The sequence below is a fragment of the Macaca fascicularis genome, chromosome 8 (genome assembly GCF_037993035.2).
Source record: "Macaca fascicularis isolate 582-1 chromosome 8, T2T-MFA8v1.1".
In the NCBI taxonomy this organism is placed as follows: Eukaryota; Metazoa; Chordata; class Mammalia; order Primates; family Cercopithecidae; genus Macaca; species Macaca fascicularis.
In genome coordinates, this window is record NC_088382.1 from 107,270,478 (window position 1) to 107,298,000 (window position 27,523).

General features: G+C 41.8%; 1 protein-coding gene across 9 annotated transcripts in view; it reads left to right on the forward strand.

Annotated features, from left to right (window-relative positions):
* Positions 1 to 8,872: 8,872 nt before the first annotated feature.
* Positions 8,873 to 27,523, forward strand: part of MTDH (metadherin) — a 79,471-nt gene continuing 60,820 nt past the window's right edge. For all 9 annotated transcript variants that reach the window (XM_073999163.1, XM_005563762.4, XM_015455059.3 and 6 more), the window contains exons 1-2: positions 8,873 to 9,576; positions 25,448 to 25,549. In XM_073999163.1, coding sequence (XP_073855264.1) covers positions 9,196 to 9,576; positions 25,448 to 25,549 — 483 coding nt within the window. In that variant the 5' untranslated portion in view covers positions 8,873 to 9,195. The remainder of the gene's footprint in view (positions 9,577 to 25,447; positions 25,550 to 27,523) is intronic.

The window sequence follows — 27,523 nt, forward strand, 5'->3', positions numbered from 1 at the left end:
AAAAACGTGCTCCTCATTTCCTTTTGAACTTGGGAGTATTTTTAAAATCCATAAAGTCCTTTAGAGTCTTTTTTTTTTTTTGAGATGGAGTCTCGCTCTATCGCCCAGGCTGGAGTGCAGTGGCACGATCTTGGCTCACTGCAAGCTCTGCCTCCTGGGTTCACGCCATTCTCCTGCCTCAGCCTCCCGAGTAGCTGGGACTACAAGCACCCCTTTAAAGTCTTTAAAGTTTCTACTAACAGTATATTCAAGCAATTTGGATTTTACCATGCTCCTCAAAATTATTCCAGCTTCTTACTATTCCTTGGTTTCAAAGCTACTTCCACGTATTTTGGTATTTTTTATAGCAGCATGGCACTCCCAGGTACCACAATACCAAAATCGGTTCTCTCTCACTAGGTAACAATGTTATCACAAATTTAGTGGCTTAAAACAAATACACATTTATTATCTCATAGTTTTTGTGGGTCAGGAATATGGGAACAGCTGTGCCTGCTCCTTTGTTTTCAGGTCTCTCAAAAAGAGTTAGCCAGGACTCGGGAGTCATTTGATGACCAACCAGGGAGTGATCCGTTTCCAAACGCATGAGGTTGCCAGCGGGGTTCAGTTCTTTCTGGGTCAGTAGGCTGAGGGTCTTGCTTCCTTGCTGGCTGCTGGTAGGAGGTCACCCTCAGTTCTTGCTATATGGGCTTCTTCTGATGGATATTTACTTCACCAAAGCCAGCAAGGGAAAGAGAAAATAGTCTACTAACAAGATAGGAGCACCAATTTTATGTAACATAATGATGCAAGTGACATCCCATCTCATTTTGCCATATTTTATTGGTTACAGCAAACCACAGGTTCCTCACATATGCATGGGGACAAGATTACACACATTATTCACGTTAACATTAATCATCAATATAAACTATTCTTTCAAATATATTTTGAGCACCTACCAGGTGCTAGGCATTATGCTAAGTATAGGATATGGTACGAAGGCGAGCAAAAACAGACACAGTTCCTGTTCTCATGAAAATTCTAGTCAGAAGGAGAGAGAAAATAATTACATGAATAAATGTGAAATTATGATTTTGACAAATACTATGAAAGTTTATGGTACTATGAAAATCCGTAAGATGAGGAAATGACCTGATGTAGTGGTTGGGCACAGCTTCTGGGAGAAAATGACATTTCATTTGAGATATAAAAAAATGAGCCAGAACTAACTAGAAAAAGCAAGGAAATAAATACCATGCATTCAGAAGATCATGTAGGTACTGCAAGGGGCAGTACCTATAGAGAGCATCAAATTATTGAGGGATGAAAAGCTGGAGCAAGGAAACCAAGAGGTACCCCCAACTCTGATTACCACTTTGGGGTCTGCACCCATATATCCACCTGCTTATTTGTCCTTCTCAAAATCAATGTGTAGAAAACCAACCTTGGCTTGAAAAGTTAGTTCTTTCCCAACATTCCCTACTTCAGTGAATGGCACCAACATTTGTAAAACTGGAAGTGAGAAACCTAGGAGTCATTCTTGAGAGTTCCCTCTTCTTCACTCCCTCACCAAATACTATGTGCTTTACTACTAGTTACACGACCGGTGTCTCATAATCCAGACATACCATGTTCTCTCCTGTCCCCAGGCCTTTGCTTTTGCTGGTCCCGTGCTTGGAAATCCCTCTCCATCCTCACCCCCTTCTCTTCTTAGCAATATCCTAATTCATCCTTCAAGACGTAACCCAAACATTTAGTGTTCTACTACATCTATGCGTAAATAATAACCTCTCTCCTCAGTGATATAAAACACTTTTCAAATACCTCATCACCCCTGTTACAGGTTGGTTGTCTGGGAAGCAGACTTTCAGGCAGATCGGCAAGCAGGAAAACATTAGGCAGTGCTCCTGGAACCAATGCCAGTAGAAGGAGAAGGAAGTAGGACTGGGCAGAGGGAGAGCTGAGTTGAGATGTACCAAGAGTCCTCAGCCAAACAGTGCTCTGGGCTGGGATGGTCCTTGGATCTTTCCAAATTGAGTCAAGAAGGCCAGGACTTTAAATCCTCCTTCCCAGGATGATCAGTCCATTGGATGTGGGTTATCCCTGGAAAGAGGCATGACTTTGGCTGAAGAAGTTTTCTTCAGTAATCTACCCTAAAGTATGACAGCTTAGGAATGTCTTCTAGATGTTTCTTAGAGTTGGAGAATAAGTCCTTCATTCCCGAAGAGGGATCCAGGAGATGCACTGCAGCATCCACTACAATCCCCAGGCTCAAATCAATTTACTAGAAACACACTCCCTTGTATTAAGGAAGGCTCCATTGTCCTCACTAGGTATTTTTTCGGTGTGTGTGTGTGTGTGTTTTTGTTTTGTTTTGTCTTGTTGTTTTTTTGTTTTTCTGTTTTTGAGACTAGATCTCGCTGTGTTGCCTGGGCTATTCACAGTGGCTATTCATAGGTGCGATCATAGCATATTATGACCTTGAACTCCTGGACTCAACCATTCCTCCTGCCTCAACTTCCCAAAGAAGCCTAATTAGTTTTTGAGATTTTTGCTTCCTTAAAGCAAAGAGTTGGGATTTAATAGAAATCTGGTAAAGGAATTACAGAATAAATGACCCAAGGAGACTGATTAACCAAAAACACAGGACCTTACTTGAAAAAAAAAAGAGTAAACCTGGCACAGGGGCTCATACCCGTAATCCCAGCACTTTGGGAGGCCAAGGCAGGTGGATCTCTTGAGACCAGGAGTTGGAGACCAGCCTGGCCGACATGGTGAAACCCCATCTCCACTAAAAATACAAAAATTAGCTGGGTGTCATGGCTCATGCCTATAATCCCAGCTACTCAGGAGGCTGAAGCAGGAGAATTGCTTGAACCCGGAGATGGAGGCTGCAGTGAACTGAGATTGTGCCATTGCACTCCAGCCTGGGCAAGAGTGAGACTCCATTGAAAGAAAGAAAGAAAGAGAGAGAGAAAGAGAGAGAGAGGAAGGAAGGAAGGAAGGAAGGAAGGAAGGAAGGAAGGAAGGAAGGAAGGAAGGAAGGAAGGAAGGAAGGAAGGAAGGAAGGAAGGAAAGGAGGGAGGGAGGGAGGGAGGGGAAAGAAAAAGGAAAGAAAGAAAGAAAGAAAGAAAGGAGGGAGGGAGGGAAGAAAGAAAGAGAGAGAAGAAAAAGAAAAAGCAGTGCAAAACAGAGTGCAAATATCCTTTTTTTTTTCTCCGCAGACCAGGTCTCACTCTGTCTCCTAGGCTGGAGTGCAGTGGCAAGATCTCAGTTCACTGCACCCTCAACTTCCCTGGGCTCAGGTGATCCTCCCACCTCAGCCTCCCAAGCAGCTGGGACAACAGGAGTGTGCCACCATGCCCAGCTAATTTTTCTATTTTTTATAGAGACTGGGTTTTGCCATGTTCAGGCTGGCCTTGAACTCCTCCGCTCAAGCAATCTGCCTGCCTCAGCCTCCCAAAGTGCTGGGATTACAGGCTTGAGCCACCACACCCACCTGTCATTTAATTTTTGTCACTTAAATTTAATTACAAAGTATTTTAGGCATACAAAAAGTAGAGATAAGGAGTACCCGTGTTTTCATAACTCTTAACCTAGTTTAAGAGCTACAGCATTATATATTTGTAGCTCCCTTGTATAGTTTTCACTTATCCCATTTCTCTCCCACTCTTCCTAGAAATAATCACTATCTCAAACTTTGTGCTCATTATTCCCATGCACGGTTTTATATTCTTACCACACATGTATTCTACTGAATGAGTGTACCATTCAGCAGTGATAACTTTCACTTTTGTTATCACTTTCACAGCCTCCATGCTTCCCCCAGCCCCCACCCTGATGTTCCCTTGAGGTACAGTTGATAAAATCTAGTTTTCAGTTCCATACAGATTCTTAGCTTATCTTCTGATCTCTTAAAGGAAACATCTTGGCCCTTGCAGCAACACAAACTAGCTTAGGATTCTGAGCATACTTCTGCAGGCAGTTTAATTATTTACTAATTCTTCCTTTATTCTGAGAATAACCCTTTCCGGACTGTGTCTTAAAATTCTTGGCACATTTAACTATAGTTCCATGCTTTACCATAAAATCATACTCCTAGGTGTGTAACTCTGTGATCCGGTAGTTTATAATGGCAAGAATCTACATTTTGAAGACCCAAGCCATTATTTTTCTTTCACCAGCCATCACAAAAGCTATTTCTGCAACCAGGAAGAGGGATCTCACCAGAACCCAACCAGGCTGCCACGTAACTTGAGACTACCAGCTCCAGAACTGTGAGGAAAAAAAACTTCTCTTGTTTAAGTCACCCAGTATGTGGTATTTTGTCATGGCAGCCCTAGCAAACTAACATGCACACTAATCCCAATAATTGACTGCACAGTATACTGAAAAAGAAGAGTGATCAAAGGTCAAGAGCAGTGGGAGGTCTGAGCTCCTGTTTGGGCTCTGTCACTCAGCACTCAGACTCTAGGGTATAACACTTGACCCTTTGAAGCTCCCTTTTCCTCATCTATAAAATGAAGGGCATTAGGTAGCACTTCATGTCCCTTAAAATTTTCAAACTGAAAGTATTTAATTCACAAATTGTGAGCTATGGCTCAGGCAATTATAGCACCACTGCTGCATCTCAGGAAGTAATCATGGATATTCACCGAGATTTAGTTACAAACATATTCATGACAGAACTGCATTTAATGGCAAAAAACAAAAAATCCTGTCAATAACCTAACTATACAATATAGTATGTTAAATCAGAGACAGACAGTATCTTGCCATTATAAATGATACTTTAAGTGAACATTGTACAAACCCATTAAAAAACGTTTTTGTGGCCGGGCACAGTGGCTCATGCCTGTAATCCCAGCACTCTGAGAGGCCCAGGCGAGCGGATCACCTGAAGTCAGAAGTTCAAGACCAGCCTGGTCATGGTGAAACCCCGTCTCTACTAAAAATACAAAAAAAATCAGCCGGGTACGGTGGTGCGCATCTGTAATCCCAGCTACTCAGGAGGCTGAGGCAGGAGAATAGCTTGAACCTGGGAGGCGGAGGTTGCAGTTAGCCAAGATTGTGCCATTGTGTTCCAGCCTGGGTAACAAGAGCAAAACTCCATTTCAAAAAAAAAAAAGTTTTTGTTAATGACCATCAAGGATATAGTGTTGAGAAACTTGTTCTTTAAAATCATAGTTTGGCAAAAACTTTGAAATCTCAGCAGTGAAAATGGAACATCTCACTCTTGTAGGATCTGAGCTCTATGAGTCATTTTATTTTTTAATTTTTGGGGCTACATAGTAGATGTATATATTATAGAGTACATGAGACATTTTGATATAGGCATACAATTCATAATAGTCACATCAAGGTAAACGGAGTATCCATCACTTCAGCATTTATCCTTTGTGTTACAACCCAATTATATTTTTATTTTTAAATGTACAATAAATTATTGCTGACTATAGACACGCTGTTGTGCTATCAAATACTAAATCTTCACTCTAACTATATGTGACTTTTTAAAATCTTTTTTGAACTGCTTTATTCAAGTATAATAGACACGAATTAAACAATACTTTATATATTCGATAAATTTTGAAATATATACCTGTAAAACCATTACCACAATCAAAATAACGCACGTATCCATCACACCCAAGGGTTTCCTGGTACCGCTTGGTAATCCCTCCCTCTCTCCCATTTCTCCTTCCTCCCACCACCCTCCACCCCCATACCCAAGAAATCACTGATTTGCTTTGTCACTACAGATTAGTTTGCATTTTCAAGTTTTATGCCAACGGAATCATACACCATGTACTCTTTTATCTGGCTTCTTTCACTCAGCATAATCCATGTTGTTACATGTATTCATAGTTCATTCCTTTTTATTTCTGAGCGGTATTCCACTGTATGGGTCACTCCCAGAAAAGGCAGTCCTTATTTCCAACCAGGTGCAGAGCTTCAGGTAAAGGGTTTCAGACACAACAGCTTAACTTTGTCATTTACAAGGAATTAGAATTCTCACTCTATTTAGGCCAGACTTGATATTAACTTCTTTACATACTGCATCACTTTGATTTGAGGGGTTTTGTTTTGTTTTGTTTTTGAGACAGAATCTCCTTCTGTCGCCCAGGCTGGAGTGCAGTGGCACGATCTCAGCTCACTGCAGCCCCCGCCTTCCGGGTTCAAGTGATTTTCATGCCTCAGCCACCTGAGTAGCTGGGATTACAGGCGTGTGCCACCACGCCCAGCATTTTTTGCATTTTTACAAGAGACAGAGTTTTGCCATGTTGCCCAGACTGGTCTCGAACTCCTGGCCTCAGGTGATCCACCTACCTTGGCCTTCCAAAGTGCTGGGATTACAGGTGTGAGCCACCATGCTCGGCCTGCTTTGAGTCTTTCAAGGCATTGCTTCATTTAAATTTTACCCAAACTCCAACCTATTGCAAATGAATAAACCTAACATTTTGGGACTACAGGTATGTTCCTGGTGGGCTTTATCACTTCCAATAAATACTCATGGCTACCTTAAGTGCAAAAAAGTGAAAATATATGACCTTATTTTTGCTTTTAAAATATATATTTTTGTTTGTTTTCTATTGTTAAGATTAAAGGACAGAAAAAAAGGTGATTGATTTTACTGAATCAATACTCGGTAGGCTGCCAAAGGGACTGACGAACCCCACTACTATTATTGTTTTATATTTATATATATACACACACACACACACACACGCACATATATATATATATATTTTTTTTTTTTTTTTTTTTTTTGGAGACAGATTCTCCCTGTCACCCAGGTTGGAGTGCAGTGGCGCGATCTTGGCTCACTGCAACCTCCACCTCCCAGGTTCAAGCGATTCTCCTGCCTCAGCCTCCCAAGTAGCTGGGATAACAGGCAGGTGTGACCACGCCTGCCTAATTTTTGTATTTTTTTGTAGAGACAGGATTTTGCTATGTTGGTCAGGCTGGTCTCAGACTCTGAGCTCAAGCAATCCGTCTGCCTCGGCCTCCCAAAGTGCTGGGATTACAGGCGTGAGCCACCGCCCCTGCCATTATTGTAATAGTTTAATTCGAAAATTCACAGGTGGACCGGGAGCAGTGGCTCAAGCCTGTAATCCCAGCACTTCGGGAGGCCGACGCACGCGGATCACAAGGTCAGGGCGACTGCAGCCTGGGCCACAGAGCGAGACTCCGTCTAAAAAAAAAAAATTAAAATTCACAGATGTTCATCTAGAATGGGCAGAATTGTCAGTGGAACTTCCTAGGAAAATCATGACCCTTCACATCTCTAGAACCAAAACACATGTAGAATTATAAATCTTATTTCACAAATATAAATAGAATTTGGAAACTTCTACAGTTAAAGCAGATCCCAATAACATTTTCTAAGTTTTTGGCCTCCTAATTTAATTTAGTCTTTAATTATAAGTCTTGGCAGGTGTAGTATACTTTTATTATTTATTATTTACAAAACTCCCACACATGAATCACAATATGCATTACTACACTGTTGCAAAATAGGTGAAGACATATTTTTGGTATTCGGTGGTTATTAATATTACCCGTTGTATTCCTTGAGAAAGCCTGTACTTAGTTCACTTAAGACAGTTGCTTACACGCTAATTATCATTTACCGATGAAATACAGAGTTTCCTTATAGCAAAATATAATCTTAAAACTCTAAGGCAGCCTTCAAACATTCTCCTTATAATTAAAATCTGAAGGCCGGGTATGGTGGCTCACGCCTGTAATCCCAGCACTTTGGGAGGCCGAGGAGGGCAGATCACCAGGTCAGGAGATCGACACCATCCTGGCTAACACGGTGAAACCCCGTCGCTACTAAAAATACAAAAAATTAGCCTGGCGTGGTGGCGGGCGCCTGTAGTCCCAGCTACTCAGGAGGCTGAGGCAGGAGGATGGCGTGAACCCGGGAGGCGGAGCTTGCAGTAAGCGAACTTAGTGCCATTGCACTCCAGCCTGGGCGACAAAGCGAGACTCCCGTCTCAAAACAAAAAAAGGCAGTTCCTTTCCTTCCATAGCTGCATCCCAGAGATGGTCAACATAGCATATAAAAATGGAATTTTTGGAAATTCCTTTTGCAGTATTGTAGAAAAGCTTAAAATAAAACGTAACGGGAAAGCTCCCTCCATAAGTAAATACAATCTAATGTGCTTCCTCTTATGTGTTATTAAAGCTCCAAATTAGTAGGAAAAGAATAGTGCCGCCCACTGGCGTTCCAACTTTTGAATTCTGGGGACTAACAACACTGAGAGCAAGAGTGAATGAGCCAAACGACGCAAACGTGCCCTCGCCAGGCTGGCAACTGGCAGGCATGCAGTGTATTAGTTGCCCTGGGGAGAAACACTCTGGAGAGAAATACCCAATTTGTGAATTAAACCTAGGTCCCGGAAGAAGAGTGTTCGGCGTCAGACTCCACCGAGCTCATTCTGGAAGGATCCAGCTGACTGGCGCCCCAGGGAGAAAATGCGATTCCACCTCAACAACACTCCAGAAAAAGGCATGAAGAGCCCTACACCTGCCAGGGCGACATTGACCTAGACCCGGTGACCCCGTTCCTAGCGCTGCAACCCTCCCCCCTCCCCCTTCTTCACGAAGCCCCTCCCCTGTACTCATTCGTCGCGCCACGTCTCCTAACAGCGCCACCAGCCACCCCGCGGAGGCGTCCGCTAATTAACCCCTCCCAGCCTCTGGTCGATAGTCACGGGTCCTCAACGCCGCGTCTTAACCAGGCCCGAACCCACCACAGCCAACCTTCCGGGCCGCGCCTTTGCCCCACCCGACCCCGCCCGCCCCCACGTGACGCCCACGCCCCGCCCACTGGCGCCACGTGACCCACGGTAGGCCCCGCGCGCGGCGTGGATCGCGGCCCAAGCCGCCATTGTTCCGCCGAGGGAGGACAGCGGGGCCTGGCGCTGGCGCCTAGACGCCGCTTAGCGGCCGCCACTGGAGACACTCCCTCCCGCCTCCCGGGTCTCCTGGCGGCGGCGGAGTGAGGCTGACCGCGGGGAACCTGGGAGACCCCTCCGCCCTCCCCGCGGTGGCAGCGGCCGATCCCCGGCTCCAGCGCGAGGGACGGCCGCGATGCGCTCGGCCTGAGGCTACCCGGCCCGGCCCTTCCTCGCTTCCCTTGACTATTCCACGGCGTCTCCGCGCCCCGGCGTCATCCTGCGAGTCCCTCTGACGGGAGGGAAGATGGCTGCACGGAGCTGGCAGGACGAGCTGGCCCAGCAGGCCGAGGAGGGCTCGGCCCGGCTGCGGGAAATGCTCTCGGTCGGCCTAGGCTTTCTGCGCACCGAGCTGGGCCTCGACCTGGGGCTGGAGCCGAAACGGTACCCTGGCTGGGTGATCCTGGTGGGCACGGGCGCGCTCGGGCTGCTGCTGCTGTTTCTGCTGGGCTACGGCTGGGCCGCGGCTTGCGCCGGCGCCCGCAAAAAGCGGAGGAGCCCGCCCCGCAAGCGGGAGGAGGCGGCGGCTGCGCCGGCTGCGGCCCCCGACGACCTGGCCTTGCTGAAGAATCTCCGGAGCGAGGAACAGAAGAAGAAAAACCGGAAGAAACTGTCCGAGAAGCCCAAAGTGAGTATGGGATGAGCGGCGGTAGAGAACGGGCGAAGGGCGGGCGCGGAGACCCTCGAGCTGGGGGGAGGCCGCGCCCCAGCCGTGAAGGGAAAAGAGTGCTTAGTCCAAAGCCGAGAGGCAGCTCTCCCAAGTGGAGCAGGCGGTGATTAGGGGGTCATGTTATTTGGGGAGTGGGGGAAACTCAGGAAGTATAGGATGGGTGGGGAAGCCCAGTTTCGAGGAAAGAAGTTAGGAGGTCTGAGGGGTCCATTCAGATAGGCGCCCAGAGGTCAAGCCATCTTTGGGAACCTTGACTGCTAGAATAGCACAGCATCCTTCCTTGAGGCCTGCAGAGGAGGCTGCATGTGGAGCGTCATGGGACCTTAAGGTGGTGTTGGGAAGTTGTGGAAAGCCTGCGCTCGGAAGACAGATGTCTGTCTCAAGTCACATTGAGACAGTAGCCAGTGGAGGAAGTACGGTGACCTAGAAATTCTGAGGCTTACACAGGATTAAAGGTGTCCAGGTCTAGACGCGCTTCCATTTTAGTTGGGACTGTTAAAGGGAAATGGTTGCCCACTCTTGTTCTGGCACATGTGGCCAACAGAGGCCGGAACGGGAGCAAGGCAAGAAGGGGTCGGTTACCTAATACGCTTTGAGGTGTATGGTCCTATGAGAAAGAGCTAAGGCGAGTTCAACGAACGAGTCTGTTGCACACTCTGTGGTGTGGTAGATTTGTGAAACAGAGTAAAGGGAGATGACAGGGCAGAATGGTGAAAGCCGAGAGAGGAATTCAGGCACCGATTTGCTGGGCCACGTGTGGAAGTCGCAGAGGGCATCACATCTGTCTTAGGCCTTCGTGTTGTAAGTTTACATTCTTTATTGCCATTCCCATGGTTCTCCCATTATATCTTTAATAGTTTTATGTATTTTTAAAAATATTTTACATTTGAGCAAATTGAAACTATGAGAGTATGCAGTTAGAAACAGCACCTAACCTATTTTTATATCCACCGAATTAAGTTCTTCGCCTTTTCAGTACAGTTCAGTACGCCAGTACGGAGGCCCTACTATGTGAAATTTGCACTCTGGTGTTTGGAGGGCAGTGCAAGGTATACACATAGAGTCAATCTGGGAGACATATTCATAGCTAATTAGAATTTTGCATAGACTGATAGGTGTTAAAGAGGTTTGAACTGAGTGTTAGGTTTGGAGGGTAGGAGACATTTCACTGGAGGGCTTGAGGAAAGTTGTTGGAGGAAATGGGGTTTGAGTTCAAACTAACAAGAGTTTTGTTGGTAACAAACTCTAATCTCTAGATTATAGATGTGACAGGTCACAGTTAGTGCATTATGAGGCCTGGATAAGCCTTCACGTTTTGCCTACTGATTGAGAAAGATGCAAGATACATATGAAACCTGGAAAAGGCACAACTTTGTCAATGTAAATACTACCATACGTTAGGAGAGGAGAAAATAGAACTGGTTTGGAACATAAATAATTTAAACATTTGTGGAGACTATCAAGAATTACCAATTATCAAAGTAATGTTATGGTGAAAATAGAGAACCTTGCTCCAAGGTAAGGAAAGGTGATCTTGAAAGAAACACATTGAACACAAACCCATGTGGATGAAGCGCATTGTGAAAATTTCAAAACCCTATTTGGGACATCTAGAATTTCAGATAAACTTGAGTTGAGAGAGATGGGTGCTCCAAGAACCCATCCGAAGTGCATTATAACACTCAAATGACTCATCTGAAGGAATACAGACTCCAGTGAATGCTTATACAGTACTGTGAAGAATGCTCGGTAGACTTAGGACTTACCCCTTCCTTTTCATTCGAGTTAAGGAAGTGGGGAGTAAATAAGTAAACCTAGCGTTAGCTTTGAGGAGTGGAGAATGGGAAGACTGTATGGCTGAATGTTAATTGGGTGAGAAAATATCCTTATTTACCAAATACTGAAGATGTATTCGAGAAGTTTAACATTTACAAAATTGGGACTTCAAGCTTTTGTGACTGAAACCCACAGTAAGAAATACATTTTACATTACATACATAAAACTGTTCTGTTTTTCTTTAATGTTCATGACCCACTAAATTCATTTCACATTTGACTGTGAGGCATGACCCACAGTTAGAAAAATGGCAGCTTTACAGGGCAAAGAAGTACAAGCTGCCATTTATTTAGGACTCTTTAGATACCTTTAACTGAGCTAAGTATTGAAGAAAAGCAAGATACTACTTACAAATTGAAGGTGGTAAAAAGGAATACAATATTGGCATATCTCTCTGTGGCGGGGATACAAATGTAAAAGCTCGGTTTCTCCCCAGGGAGCTTTTTGTTTCAGTTGTGGAAAAATATATACTTAAGTTAATGATACAACTAGATGTGAACCCAGGTGGGCATGAAAGGCCTTATCACAGAAGCTGACTTTGAAAGTGGGTAGAAGTGCCCAGGAATTCGAGAACGACCTGGGCAATATAGTGAGACCTCATCTCTACAAAAAATTTTAAAAATTATCCCAGTGCGGTGGTGCGCACATGTAGTCCCAGCTATTCTGGAGGCTGAGGTTGGAGGATTGCTTGAGCCAGGAGGTGGAGGCTGCAGTGAGCCAATTTGAGGCCCTGTCTAAAAACGGGGGGAAGGGAAGGCAGTAAGAGCAAGATAATGTGAGAGGCCTGAGAAACAATAAAAGCTCAGGATTGAAAGAAGACAACTCTGTCAGCCTGACAGGAATGGGAAACTCTAAAATTGAGTAAGGCATTTCACCTTGCTCTATTCAGTGTATCTTGTTTACAAATTGAAAATCTTAGTTGAGTTAAAACACTGCAGGATTCTTCAAAGTGTTATCCTTGGCTACTTGGATTGAGAGTCACCTTGAATGCTTGTGGAAATGCTTGGGCCAGGCGCAGTGGCTTATGCTTGTAATCCCAGCACTTTGGGAGGCACTGGTGGGAGGATCACTTGAGCCCAGGAGTTTGATGCTGTAGTGAGCTATGATCAGGTGACTGCACTCCATCCTGGGGAACACAGCAAGACTCTGTCTTTTAAAAGAAAAAAAAAAAAAAGCTTGTAGATTCCTGATCTCTGATCTTTTCATTCCATTATTTTTAGGTTTTTCTTAAATCATTCCAAATTTTGCTGCTCCTGTTTTCAAATTTTTCATTTGTAAAGTAAATAGTGGCTAAATCTGTATTTACCTCAACCTGTTTATAAGCAATTTCTGAAATTATTTTATCAATTTGTTTTTTATCCCCTAATAAAATCATGCCATAGATCTTTTAGGGTATGAATTACAGTTTGTTCCCTAATTGAAAGTGGGGGAGGGGGGCACTTTTTACTTGCCTCAGTTCTTGGCATTTTTTCTTTTCCGCCCTACCCCATTCTTGGCATGTTTGGAAATAATTATATGTATTTTTCATGACATCTACCTCAAAGTCTGTATTGAATGGACACTCAATAAGTATTTTTTCACTTGATTTTTAATCTGAGTAATGACTTAGATTGAAGTGAAGTCTGCGAAAACTGGTCTGTAACAATTGGCTTTGAATTCCGGAAGCACATAATTAGGATTAATATCAAAGAAAATTGTCTCTTTTTTTTTTTTTTTTTTGAGACGGTCTTGCTCTATTGCCCATGCTGGAGTGCAGTGGTGGTTATAGCTCTCATAGCTCACTACAGCCTCAAACTCCTGGCCTCAAGCCATCCTCCCCTTGGCCTCCCAAAATGTTGGGATTACAGGCATGAACAACCAGCTCAAAAATTTATTTTAGGGAACAAGTTATTTGCATATTAGTGTAGGAATGTTCATAAAGATTTGCTATAGTGTAATTTCCATATCTCTAAGCTCAATGAATAAAATAATAATTCCTTTTGTTTGCTACCAGATAGCCTTGCACAATGCTTGGGACTAAAAAAAAAAAAATTGTTGAATGCATAATATAGTAAGATATCCAACAAAAGTATTTATACATCGTATTCCTATTTTTCATGACTGGTAAGTACCTATGTGAGCCCCTTTTTCTCTTTAAAGTGGAAAATGGCTGTTTGCCTCATCTGGCTATAATTTTGTGAGGTGAAGGACTGCCTATTTGATGACCCCATAAGATTATAATATTGTATTTTTACTATACCTTTTCTGTGTTTAGATACACAAACACCATTGTGTTACAGTTGCGACAGTATTCAGTACAGCAACATGCTGTACAGGTTTATAGCCTAGGTTTGTGTCAGTATACTGTGTGATGTTTGCACAAAGATGCATTTATCAGAATGTATTCTCCTCATTAAGCAATGTATGACTGTATTCTAATAGTATGCAGTGGTTTTTGTAGTCATTACTTCTGTTCCAGTTTCACTGCCACTGCCCTACTTTAGGACTTTATTACCTTTTGCTTAGACTATTCTAACATCTGGTTTTCCTGCTTCCAGTTTCTTTTTTGCCGATCTTTTCTACCCACTCATGCGAGTTGAGTCTTTTGAAGCCTAACCCTGATCATGTGACTTTGATGTTCACATCGTTTCAGTAGTTTCCCCATCACCTGCTGAACAAAATCCAAAATTCATGACATGGCACTCAAGTCTCTTCATGATCTAACCCTACCTTAGGCTTGTCTCTCACCGTTACTCCTAAGACGAAATAATTCTGCTTGGCTAGATTTCTGTGTCTCTTTATTATTATTTTCATTTTTGTTGTTGTTGTTTTTATTGTTGTTGTTTTTGGAGACAAGAGTCTTCACTTTGTCCCAGGCTGGAGTGCAGTGGTGTGAACACAGCTCACTGCAGCCTCCACTTCCCGGGCTCAAGCAGTCCTCCCGCCTCACCCCCTCAAGTAGTTGGGATTACAGATGCACGATACCACACCTGGTTATTTTTGTATTTTTTGTAGGGATGGAGTTTCACCATGTTGCCCAGGCATGGTCTCAAACTCCTGAGCTCAGGCAGTCCACCTGCCTTAGCCTCCCAAAGTACTGGGATTACAGGCATGAGCCATGGCCCCTGGACATTGTTTTTATCTATTAAAAGGCCCTTCTTTCTATCTGTCTACCAATTTTTTTTTTTTTCTTTTTTTTGAGATGCAGTCTCACTGTGTCACCCAGGCTGGAGTGCAGTGGTGCGATCTTGGCTCACTGCAAACTCCGCCTCCCAGGTTCTCACCATTCTCTTGCTTCAGCCTCCTGAGTAGCTGGGACTACAGGTGCCCGCCACCACACACCCAACTAATTTTTTGTATTTTTAGTGTAGATAGGGTTTCACCATGTTAGCCAGGATGGTCTCGATTTCCTGACCTCGTGATTTACCCACCTCGGCCTCCCAAAGTGCTGGGATTACAGGCATGAGCCACTGCGCCTGGCCAATTTCTTTTCTTATTTTTGTTTTTAAATTTCTTTTCAAGACAGCGTCTGGCTGTGTCAACCAGGCTGGAGTGCAGTGGCATAATCTTGGCTCACTGCAACCTCACCCTCCCAGGTTCAGGTTGACTCTCCCACTTCAGCCTCCTGAGCAGCTGGGACTAGACGCACACCACCATGCCCAGCTAATTTTTTTATTTTTTGTAGAGATGGGGTTTTGCCATGTTGCCTAGACTGGTCTTGAACTGCTGAGCTCAAGTACTCCGCCTGCCTAGGCCTCCCAAAGTGCTGGGATTGCAAGCGTTAGCCGCTGTGCCCAGCCTGTCTCTACCAATTTCCACCTGTTCTTCAAGGCCCAGCTGTAGTGCTGGTTCAACTGTAAAGCCTTCCCTAGCTCCTCAGCTAGAGTTATATATTGTAACACCTAGCATAATGTTTCGTGTTTAGTGGAAACTATGGAATTGCCTTTTTAAAAAAAATTTTTTTTTTTTATTTTTTGAGCTTGGGTCTCACTCTGTCACCCAGGCTGGAGTGCAGTGGCATGATCTTGGCTCACTGCAACCTCTGCCTTGCAGGCTCAAGTAATCCTTCCTCCTCAGCCTCCGGAGTAGCTGGGATCACAGGCACGCACCACCACACCTGGCTATGCCATATTTTTTGGATTCGAATGGTCTAATATCGCCATTTCATGTGGTTCTGTCTAATAATCATTCTGCAAGTATCTGAGTGTCTGCCCATTACCCATATTAGGAGCACAAAACGCATTACTAGTGGTCACACACATAAAAGGTATGTTGTAAATAGTACTGGAACAGATCAGTGTAGTTGATTTTCTTTATCTGCAGAAATTCTGTAAAGTTCCCACTGAATTAGCAAGTACTAAACTAGTGCTTCTAGGGAAAATGCAAAATTAGGTCCAAGCCTCTGGTCACAATATTTTCACCAATAGCATATACAATACATAGTCTTGTTTTATATGTGTTTCTGTCTACAGACATTTAATTTAGTTGATTCACATAATTGAACTCATGGCCAACAGCACTAGAACTCATGCCTGAACAAAGCTTATCTAATTCATTATTTTCTTTGTAAGGTATATCACAGCCTTCTTATGCTTAAGAATGCTAGGCAGCACTTCAGCACTACAGTTGGGGACCATTTTAAACACCAAAATCACTAACGAAAAGCACCAAAAAAATGCAAAATATGTGGCACTAAATAGTCCTCAGAAAGGATCCTTATTTACAGTGATGAGAGCTGAAATAAGAAGGTGGAATCTTGACCTCAGCTGGGAAGGTGCCTGCAGAGTGACTTTGCAGCTCTGTGCATGTGCATGTCCACAGATGACCGTGAAAGTACCTCAAGCATTGATTTTGGAGTTACAAATAAATTTTAGTGAAAGGGTAAATTCACTAATACAGAATCCATTAATAATGGGGAACAACTGTATATTAGTCTCTATCTATATCTACACTGTTCTGTCATCTCCAGAACCTCATGTCTACATGTATGCTTGATTTCTCTGATTGGGAGTCTGATATGTATCTCAAACTTTTTAAAAATTATCTCAAACTTTTAACATCTCCAAAACAGAACCTGTTATTTCTTGCCTTCTCCCAGTCTCCCCCATTTCTGTAAGTGGTAAAATACTCTACCATCCATTCAGTTATTCAAGCCAAAAATAGAAGAATCATCCTTGATTCTAATCTTTTTCTCACCTCGTATCTTCCTCACCTTATATCTAACCCATCAGCAAAGTACCATAAATTTTATCTCTAAAATATATATTCAATCTGACTACTTTTTCTAGTGTCACCTTAGCTCCCCTAACCTGCAGCGGTAGCCTTCTTTTTACTGCATCCAGTCCTTTCTCAATGCACTAGTAATGAGATTTTTCAAAGCAAATCACCATGCTGCCTAAAACCAGCACTTAGTAACTTTTGCGTTTAAAATCCAAACCTCTTTCCATGGCCTGTATGGCCCAGCACCTGCTTGTCTTTTTAAGCTGAATTTGAGTGAGTTTCCTGTCATTTGCTATTCGGTTCTTCAGACTCTTTCACAACCCAGCGTCTTTACATGAGCTATTATTAACACTTTTGTAACAATCTTTCCCTCAGCCTTTAGTTTTCACCTTAAAAGTCACCTTCCACGAAAATCTTTTCCTGATCACCCTATTTGAAATTTAGACATCCCTTTCTATTTTCTGTCTCAACCCCTTAGATGTTTCCTTCATAGTGGTTATCACAGTTTGTACATTATTTGTTTACTTACCCATTTACTTTTTTGGGTTCTCTCCCTCCCCAGATTGTAAACCAGTGGCAAACTGCTTGGCATGTAAGTGCCTTTGGTAATTATCTGTTGAACTGAAAGCTGAATGAAGTGGCTAAAATAACGTCTCAGTTAATTGGATAATCTGTCATTGAGCTAAATAAATTTGTCTCTTAATATATTCCCAATAGAATTGTGTTTTTTTATTCTTAGGTAATGGTTTTGCTGGTAATAATAAAAACAAATTGTATCACTTGCCACCTATAGAGTTTTCTTTTTTCCTTTAAGTCACTCTTTGTCAGTTTTAATTCTTAATAGAATAATCAGCCAGACACGGTGGCTTACACCTGTAATCCCGGCACTTTGGGAGGCCGAGGCAGGCGGATCACCAGGTCAGGAGATTGAGACCATCCTGGCCAACATGGTGAAACCCCATCTCTACTAAAATCTACTAAAAATACAAAACTTAGCCAGGCGTGGTGGTGTGCACCTATAGTCCCAGCTACTCAGGAGGCTGAGGCACGGGAATCACTTGAACCCGGGAGGCGGAGGTTGCAGTGAGCCAAGATCGCGCCACTGTACTCTAGCCTAGCGACAGAGTGAGACTCCATCTCAAAAAAGAAAAAAAAAAGAAAAAAAGAATAATCATTTGCTCAAAAAATTCCAAATGATAGGTAAAACAAATATTCATGATTTTACAGAAGAGAAATCTTGAGATTCAGAAAAATTAACTGACTTATTCAAGGTCATAGAGCAAAGGAGTTTCAAAGGCAAAACAGTATCCTAATTTCTAGTCTAAGAACTTTGTTATTTCCACTATACCTCTCTGGTTTCGATGGCATGTTCCAGGATATTAAATTGTGTTCAGAGAACAAATTCAATTTTCCCAGTGAGTTATAGCTTTATTGCTTTTAAAATTTCAAGTCAGAAGTTTCTGCTGAAAATTATTATGACCTTACAAAAGCTCCAGAATTTTGGCTCCATTTGTTTGCTTATGTGACAGGATTTTTTCATCTTTTCTTTTCATTCTGCCAGAGGCCTAACAGAAAAGACCTTTTACAGTTCTGACAGAAAAGACCTTTAGTAGTTGTGCCCATCTTAGATACCAAGAACAACAGTAAACCCTATGAACATTAATTTTAGTTGTGCTTTGGCGTTATTGGTTAGTGTACTATTCGCAAGGCTGTAAAAGCCTTGAGAGTATTTTTAAATCATTATTCAAGCAAAATTCAGAGACGTAAGTGAGGAATTGGTGTTATTTCATCAGTTTAAAAATGCACTTTTTTTTCTCTCCAGCTATATTAGTAGTTTTCAAACTGTTCCATGGAATGCCAGGCTTCCCAGAAGGCATCCATCAGAATCTCTTAGACGTCTTTCTTCTAAGAAAGAATTATACAGACGTGTATTTAGTGTTTCACTTGTAGTCCTTATCATACCCATCAGATGTAAAATATTGAAAACCAATGCTTGTATTTAGTTTTTCAGAAATCATCTTTGGCATGTCTTGACCATGTGATAGTTATTATCATCTCTCCATCATCTCATAAAGGTAACCCTGAGCATCCCTGCTTCAGTCAACAAGGAGACAGTTTGGAATCCTGAGTTGAAATTTTGGCTGTTTAGAAAGCACAAGGATCTTTACCACTAAAGGAAATATTTCAGTATATAGTGAGGTTTTGCAAATTTGAACCATAGGTTATATTTGTAAGATTGTTCTCTCAGTTATTAAGAGTTTGAAATTGGGATTGAACTGTGTCTAAAGCTATGGTTTATGTGTATGTTTAGTTTATGTAGTTGATATGTGCATAACATTTGGCAGGGGAAAAAGTTTTTACTTTCAAACAAACTGACAAGAAATTGTTCCATCTTGAATTGTGTAAGAATATTTCACAACTAAAACAAACTTACCAAAACTAGGTCTTGTCCATTAAATGAGATAATACATGTAATGTGTCTAGGAAGTACTTGGAAATTATTATTGTTAGACTATCTTATATTCTAACCTATCAGCTACAATGATGCCTCTGCTGAATTTCCTAATTTCTTGCCTTTTATCTTTTTTTTTAAATTATACTTTAAGTTCTGGGATACATGTGCAGAATGTGCAGGTTTGTTACATAGGTATACGTGTGCCATGGTGATTTGCTGCACCCGTCAACCTGTCATCTAGGTTTTAAGCCCCACATGCATTAGGTATTTGTCTTAATGCTCTCTTGCCTCTTATCTTTTTTATGATGAGGATGATATATATATACTATGCCTCCTGTATGCTCAGTATCACTTTTAGCCAGTAAAATTGAGATTCTGGCCACGCACAGTTGCTCACACCTGTAATCTCAGCATTTTAGGAGGCCAAGGCAGGCAGATTGCTTGAGCTCAGGAGTTTGACACTAGCCTGGGCAACATGGCAAAACCCTGTCTCTACAAAAAATTAACTGGGCATGGTAGTGTGCTCCTATAGTCCCAGCCACTTGGGAGGCTGAGGTGGGAAGATGGCTTGAGCCTGGGAAGCGGAGGTCGCAGTGAGCCCAGCCGAGATCACGTACCACTGCACTCCAGCCTGGGTAACGGAGCCAGATCCTGTCTCAAAAAAAAAAAAAAAAAAAAAAAATGACTTTCCAGTGTTTGTCCAGGGTGAAACACATTTGGGATCTCTATCCTGGTCTCTCAGCTTGCTTTCAAAACCCGTACTCTTGAGAGTGTGAGGAAGAGTATACCTTTTGTTTTGTACTTTACTGTGTGTTATTGTATACCTCTCTTCCTTTACTAGGTTCTAAGCTTGAGCGCAGGCATTGAGCCTTACTTGTCTTTGTTTCAAGGTGCTAGGGTTCTACTCTCACTCTACTGAGTGAGTATTATATAATTTTCTTAGAAAACAGCAGCTTTTTAAAAAGAAAGATAGCATTACAATGCTTCTAGAGCAAGCCTGGACTATTTTAAACCTCTGAGATAATATATTTGCTTATTATTTTTAATCCATTAACTTCCCAAAAGAATTTGCATCTGGAGCATTGGACTTGATGGATGCCTGTCCAGGCCCTTTTGACCACCAGGACTTAACATTTATCTGAGCTTGTTAATATAAAATATGGCCCAAATGCTTGAATGTGGGAATAAAGGACATAGGCCATCATAGCTTTGGAGAGAAAAGGATATTAGAACAGAAGATGGGCCAGGTGCAGTGGCTTATATCTGTAATCCTAGCACTTGGGGAGGCCAAAGTGGGAGGATTGCTTGAGCCCAGGAGTTCAAGACCAGCCTGGGCAATATAGCAAGACCTCATCTCTACCAAAAATTTAAGAAAAATTTTAAAAAGAAGGGAAAAACTGTTTCTGGAGAAGTATGCTTTCCCATGCTCTGTCATTTGGTGTAATTCTAACAAGAAATTTGTAAGACAAAATACATATTTTTCTCATATTTACAAATGATGAAATCAAGGGTTAAGTGAAGGAAAATGCGTAAAATCACAGTAATTAAATATGGAAGCCTTAATCCCAGGTTTGTCAGACTCCAAAGCCCATGGTCTTCTCATATTCCATTTTTTGGAGGAAGTTGGTAGACTGCCCTTCTAGTTTCTAAACCTAAGAAGTGTCTAGGTCATTTGAATAATGATCTTTACATGTTGTGGCTAGAAATATAGTTTACATAACTAAGGGTTCTATGTGATTTCATTTTAGCAGTCAATGTACCTTATATATGCTTACCTCAGATACAGGTTCTTTTGCAAGTTGGAATCAGTTTTAACAAGTGAAGAGTGCTGAAATGAAATCTGTTATTAAGCATACTTTTTTTTTTTTTTTTTTTTTGAGACAGAGACTCATTCTGTCGCCAGGCTGGAGTGTAGTGGCACGATCTCGGCTCACTGCAGCCTTAGCGTCCCAGGTTCAAGTGATTCTCCTGCCTCAGCCTTCTGAGTCTGGGACTACAGGCGTGTGCCACCACGCCCAGCTAATTTTTGTCTTTTTAGTAGAGACGGGGTTTCACCATGTTGGCCAGGGTGGTCTCAATCTCTTGACCTCGTGATCCGCCCGCCTTGGCCTCCCAAAGTGCTGGGATTACAGGCGTGAGCCACCGCACCCGGCCTGTTAAGCATACTTCTTATTCAGAACTTTAAAACTCCTTGAGGCAGAAACTCTTTTCATATGTCCTTGTTCCTACAGTCCTTAGCCTAATGCCTGGTACTTGAGTACCAGGAATTGAGGTCAGGTGCGGTGCCTCACACCTGTAATCCCAGCACTTTGGGAGGCTGGGACAGGCGGGTCACTTGAGGCCAGGAGTTCTAGACCAGCCTGGGCAGCATGGCGGAATCTGCTCTCTACCAGAAATACAAAAATTAGCCAAGCATGATGGCATGTGCCTAATGCTGAGACATGGGAATCACTTGAACCCAGGAGGTAGAGGCTGCAGTGAGCCAAGGTCATGCCACTACACTCCAGCCTGGGCGACAGAGCAAGACTGTGTCTCAAAAAAAAAAAAAAAATTATGGAATTGTATAAAATTAATAAATTGAAGATTAACTAGCATGAACAATTTTATATCCTTGAAATCAAGAATCATGAAATAAGTTCCTTCTCTTCTGCTATGTGGCCCCCTCTTCCACTCCATTTTCCTGTTATATATAGATAGCCTCATTCCGATTTACTACCACCCCTGCCAGCACATACTGGCTCTTTCATGTATGAAACTGTTCTTTCATGCATGCGTTTTGAAAAAAGATCCAGGTGTGGGGGGTCAAAGAAAATTATAACAATAAGATAAACATGGTGATGTCTACAAGGAGTTTATCCATCTAAAAAAATGATTCTATCATTTTTCTGTTACTGGTTGATTTTCAACAAGTTTGAAAGACATCTTTAGTCTAATTTAAGACATAGATTGTAAGCTATATATGAAATTAACTTTGATTGGCTCTGGTGGGGAAGACCTTAAAGTTCTTGAGAGAACTTTAAACTGGGTTACAATGAGAGGCTCATGTAATTGCTAATCTGTAGAAAGCCACCATATAAAAGTTCCATGATCAGAGAAAACTACTTTTTTTTGTTTTTTATTTTTTTTCTTTTGTTGAGACAGGGTCTCACTTTGTTGCCCAGGCTAGAGTGCCATGGTTCAGTCACAGCTCACTGCAGCCTTGACCTGCCAGGCTGAAGTGATCCTCCTATCTCAGTCCCCCGAGTAGCTGGGACTACGGGGGCATGCCACCACACCTGGCTAATTTTTTCAATTATTTTTTGTAGAGAAAGAGTCTCTGTGTTACCCAGGCTGGTCTCGAACTTCTGAGCTCTTGCTAATCCTCTTGCCTTGGCCTCCAGAAGTGCGAGAATTACAGCCATGAGCCACTGTACCTGACCAACAGTACTTTTATATAAAACCCATATTGACAATCACAAGGGTAGAAACATTGGATTTGAAGTTTTGGTTTGTAATTAGTTACTATTCATGTAAGTAGAGGTATATAATATGCTCCCATTTAGGGATTTGCTAATTTAAATATGATTAGTGATTTTCCAGGGCAAGGCCTTCTCAACCAGCTGTTGGCAAAATAAAAGGACACACTGGCTCTGCTGTATGAAGGAGAACCACCTTAGTGTATTCTTTTTTCCAGCAACCCAAGAATTACATTGACTTTACTTTTGGGATAGGAGGCTTATTGTTTCATGGCATCAGGCATGTGTGAGAAGTTGCTGATGACTTCTGGAATCCCAGTAATGATGAAAGCTATATAAATTCTAAGAGTTTAGTAGAAAATTGGGAGATCTACACAGGTCAGAGAGAACAGCTGCAGTTAGAGCTATTATGTAGGTTGATGTTGCAAAGAAGGAACTAAAATTGGCACAGATAGGAATGTGTGAGCACCTTTGGCTTGCTGATCATTTCAGAGCCTATGGAAATGGGAACTGAGTGTTCCTGAATCTATGGGAATGCAGTTGGTCACTTTCAGACTTTGTGGTGTTTGAAAGAAAAGAATGTTTCATATTTCATTTGGGAGGCTACATCAATATCGTTTGCAATTGGTCTCAAATAAATGGCATTGAACTTGTTGGTGAGTTTTTAAGACAGTTTTTGACCGCATAATTTCTTATCTTCCTAGTATTTAGTAAATAAATCCCAATGACTCAGTGTCATTTAAATGAGTGAAATGGAGGTGGTATATGGCAGTATATAAGTGATTATGATGGAGAGTTTCCTGAAGGGATTAGTTAAATGAAGTTTAGCCGATGTAAGTTTTGTGAGTTGCCAGTTGAAGAGATGGGAGACTATGGAATTGAAGCTGCAAGATTGTTCAGTTGGTATAAGTCTTACATGGAAAAGTGTGGCCACAGGAAAGTCAGAAAAGGCAAGTTTGGCCAGAGAAGATAGTGTGAACTAAAAGTAGCGTATAAGAATAAGACGATGATATTAGAAAGTAAAATTAAACGAAGTTTTGTATTCCTAATGTAGATACGGCCCTAAGTCCGCATTTCATTCTGAGGTTTCTTACCTTTGCGCACATATACATAAATACACAGAAGAGAGATTAGAAGAGGCAACATTAGAAGTGGCAAGACAGCATAGAAGAAAGCAAGCCAAATCAAGGGTGAGAAAACCTGGTTTTAGCATTAACTGTCTGACTTTAACAAGTTGATTCAGACCCAGCAGATTAAATTTGGGTTAATTAGGAATTTAACCAGCTAAAAGACAGCTTTTGTTTTGATTTTCTGCCACAGATCTTTGTAAAGCCTACAAATTGGATTTGAGAATATGAATGGTCTCCTTTTCCAACTTTGTAGCCCTGATCATTGTTAACAATTGCATGTTAAGTCATATTATAGAAATTTTGAACACTTTGTATTGTTTTCTTGAGTATAGCTCTGCCGTAATGAGTAGGTAGCTGGTAAAAGTGTGTTCTGCAAAAACTGAAAATAAAGCCATTGAAACAAGTATATTGACTGACTTACGTGTTGAATTTGAGGGGCCTGCACAAGTGAAAAAATGTAGGATCCAGAAAGACAGTTAGAGTACAGATACCTCGGCCCCATTCTCCCAACTTCTCAGTCTGGTGATGGGGCTCAGAAATTATTATTTAAAAAGTAAAAAAAGAGGCTGGGCACGGTGGCTCACGCCTGTAATCCCATCACTCTGAGAGGCCGAGGCGGGTGGATCACCTGAGGTCAGGAGTTCAAGAACGACCAGCCTGACCAACATGGTGAAACCCCGTCTCTACTAAAAATACAAAAATTAGCCGGACGTGGTGGCTTGCGCCTGTAATCCCAGCTACTTGGGAGGCTGAGGTAGGAGAATCGCTTGAACCTGGGAGGCAGAGGTTGCAGTGAGCCGAGATTGCACCTTTGCACTCCAGCCTGGGCAACAAGAGCGAAACTCCGTCTCAAAAAAAAAAGTAAAAAAAGAATGATTCTGGTTAAAAGCCAGATTTGGAAATCACAGACTTGAGTCTACTCATGAGCATCTCTAAGTGCTATCTGTCATTTTATTTTAGGAATGTTAGGAAAGCTTCTGTATCCTTTTTTAGGCTGTGGTAATGGGTTGGAAAGCTTCTTACTCCCAGAACAGTAGAGCCATGAAATTACTGAATTAGAGGTTCCGTTAGAGATTGCCTAACATTCATTTGTTTATGTATCATCTATGGCTGCTTTTATGCTACAATGGAGGAATTATGTAGTTGCAACAAAGACATATGGGCCAAAAAAATAAAAATAAAGAACAAAGGCATATGGCCCTTAAAACCTAAAATAGTTGCTATTTTGTTTTGTTTTTGCTGAGGACTGTTGATGACAATCAGTAAAATATTTTTTTTTCTGAACTTTATTTTGCCATACAGCCTGATTATGTTTGTAAATAAAATATTTTCTATTTGGCTGTTTACAGAACAAGTTTGCTGACTTTCGAGTAGATCATACCTGTCACTTTATAAGCCTCAGAGACGAGTGAAATATTCCGAGATTACACAGTTAATTGGTGGTCAAATTGCAAACAGTTTCATTCTCCTTTTAACTGTCTCCATTCCATTATTTTTGTTACAGGGACCGATACCTTGGTGAGATAAGAAAATTTGTGGTACAGAATTTTGCTTACGAATGTTACATATATATATGTGAAAACATTAGGGACAATAATCTACCAACTCTTAGATAACATTGGTGTACAAAAACTTTTTAAATTTAGGTACAGAGGTAGGATTTGATTGTAGTATATATGGTTTCCTGCATATAAATCTTTGCATCGATCTGCTAAGCAGTTGGATAATATGATACTTTTTGTTGCCTGTGCAGCCAAATGGGCGGACTGTTGAATTGGCTGAGGGTGAAGCTGTTCGAACACCTCAAAGTGTAACAGCAAAGCAGCCACCAGAGATTGACAAGAAAAATGAAAAGGTAAGTTTGGGAGCATATGAAATTATATGCAAGGCTCTTAATAGAATGACATAAAAGGATGATGCTTTTCTGTTTCATAAGATTGTATGTATACCCCTCATTTAAAGAAAACTCTGAAAAGCTGAATTAACCATAGTGGATGGGTGGTAAAAGTTTAACTGAGTTGTTTTTGTTTTTTTAAAGGAAAGTTGTATCACCAAATATTTTAAACATTGCTCTGGCAATACTAAATATTCATTATGTCAAAAACAATTCATTCACAACTTGAACATCTTGTGTAAGTTTCCAGATACATAACATATGTATCCTTTATTCAAAAACAGAACTGTGGAATTGTGTTACCTTTGTTAATAGGGCACATCTAGCATGAAAACCTTAGCACAATTGTTCAGTGGTGTTTAGTGTTGAAATAGATTTCTGTTGTGTTGGAAACATAATTGCTTACTAGACATAGATTAACTTCATTTAACAAAAGAAAATGTGGGCCTGGTGCTATATCTCATGCTTGTAATCCTAGCACTTTGGTAGGCCGAAGCGGGTAGATTGCTTGAGCCCGTGAGTTTGAGACCAGCCTGGGCAACATGGCGAAACTTTGTCATTACAGAAAATATGAAAATTAGCCAGGCATGGTGGTACATACCTGTAGTCCTAGCTACTCAGCAGGCTGAGGTGGGAGGATCAGTTTCAGAGAGCCAAGATTGTGCTAATCCACTCCAGCCTGGGCACCCGAGACCCTGTCTCAAAAAGAAAAAAGATGTAGCTATAGATTTCATTTGGATGTGAAATTTTCCAAGTAAGGCAATCTATCATACCACGTAAATGGTACATTCCTGGGATTTTATTAATTTTCCAGTTGCTTGGTGTCAGAACTGACTCATTTTTACTTAATCTAGCTTGGAAGTAGGCAAAATGAATAAGAAGTTCTTAACAGTAGTTCCTTCTACTGTGAGAAAAAGACTTTTCATTCAGTTCCCTTTTGTACATTGAATTACCCTCCCTTTCCTTTTTTTTTTTTTTTTAAATGTAGAGACAGGGGTCTCACTGTGTTGCCCACACAACATAGTCTTGAACTGCTAAGCTCAAGTGATCCTTCTGCCTCGGCCTCCCAAAATGCTGGGATTACAGGCATGAGGCACCACATCCAGCGCCCCTCCCTCCTTTTTAAAAAAATCCTGTCTATGCATAGCTCCTTTTCAGGAAAAAAAAAAAAAAAAAAATGAGACAGTCACCAATAGGTAAGCGGTTTCTAGGAACCACAGTGCAGCAACTGTAGCTTCTTGGAATAGTGGTATGAAATGGTTACTACCGGCTGGGTGCAGTGGCTCACGCCTGTAATCCCAGCACTTTGGGAGCCCGAGGTGGGCGGATCACCTGAGGTCCGGAGTTTGAGACCAGCCTAGCCAACATGATGAAACCCCGTCTCTGCAAAAACAACAAAAATTAGCTGGGTGTGGTGGCACATGCCTGTAATCCCAGCTACTCGGGATGCTGAGGTAGGGGAATGGCTTGAATCCGAGAGATGGAGCTTGCAATGAGCAGGGATTGTGCCACTGCACACCAGCCAGGGCGACAGAGCGAGACTCTGTCCCCAAAAAAAAAAGAAAAAGAAAGACATGGTTGCTACAGTTTATTAATGCTTCCGATTTCAAAATGTCTTTGAAGAAGTGGTTTAGCCACCAAGACAACTGCCGGCAGAATGGCTTAAAATGAAGGATAGTTTTGGGAAATAATTAAATTTATGTCTGACTTTGTGTTTGGCAGAAAAGTAATGACTTGTGTTAACAAGTAAGCATGTAACGTAAGGAGTGTGAGTTTATAGAGTGACTAGCTGATATGCCCAATATAGATTTACACATCTCTGACCTAGTGTTTTCTTTTTTCTGGGCTTTCTCTCTATTAGTGAATAATGTATACTGAAAATTTTGTAGTTGCAATAATTAAGAAACTACCATTAACTTCTTAGTGATTAATTTA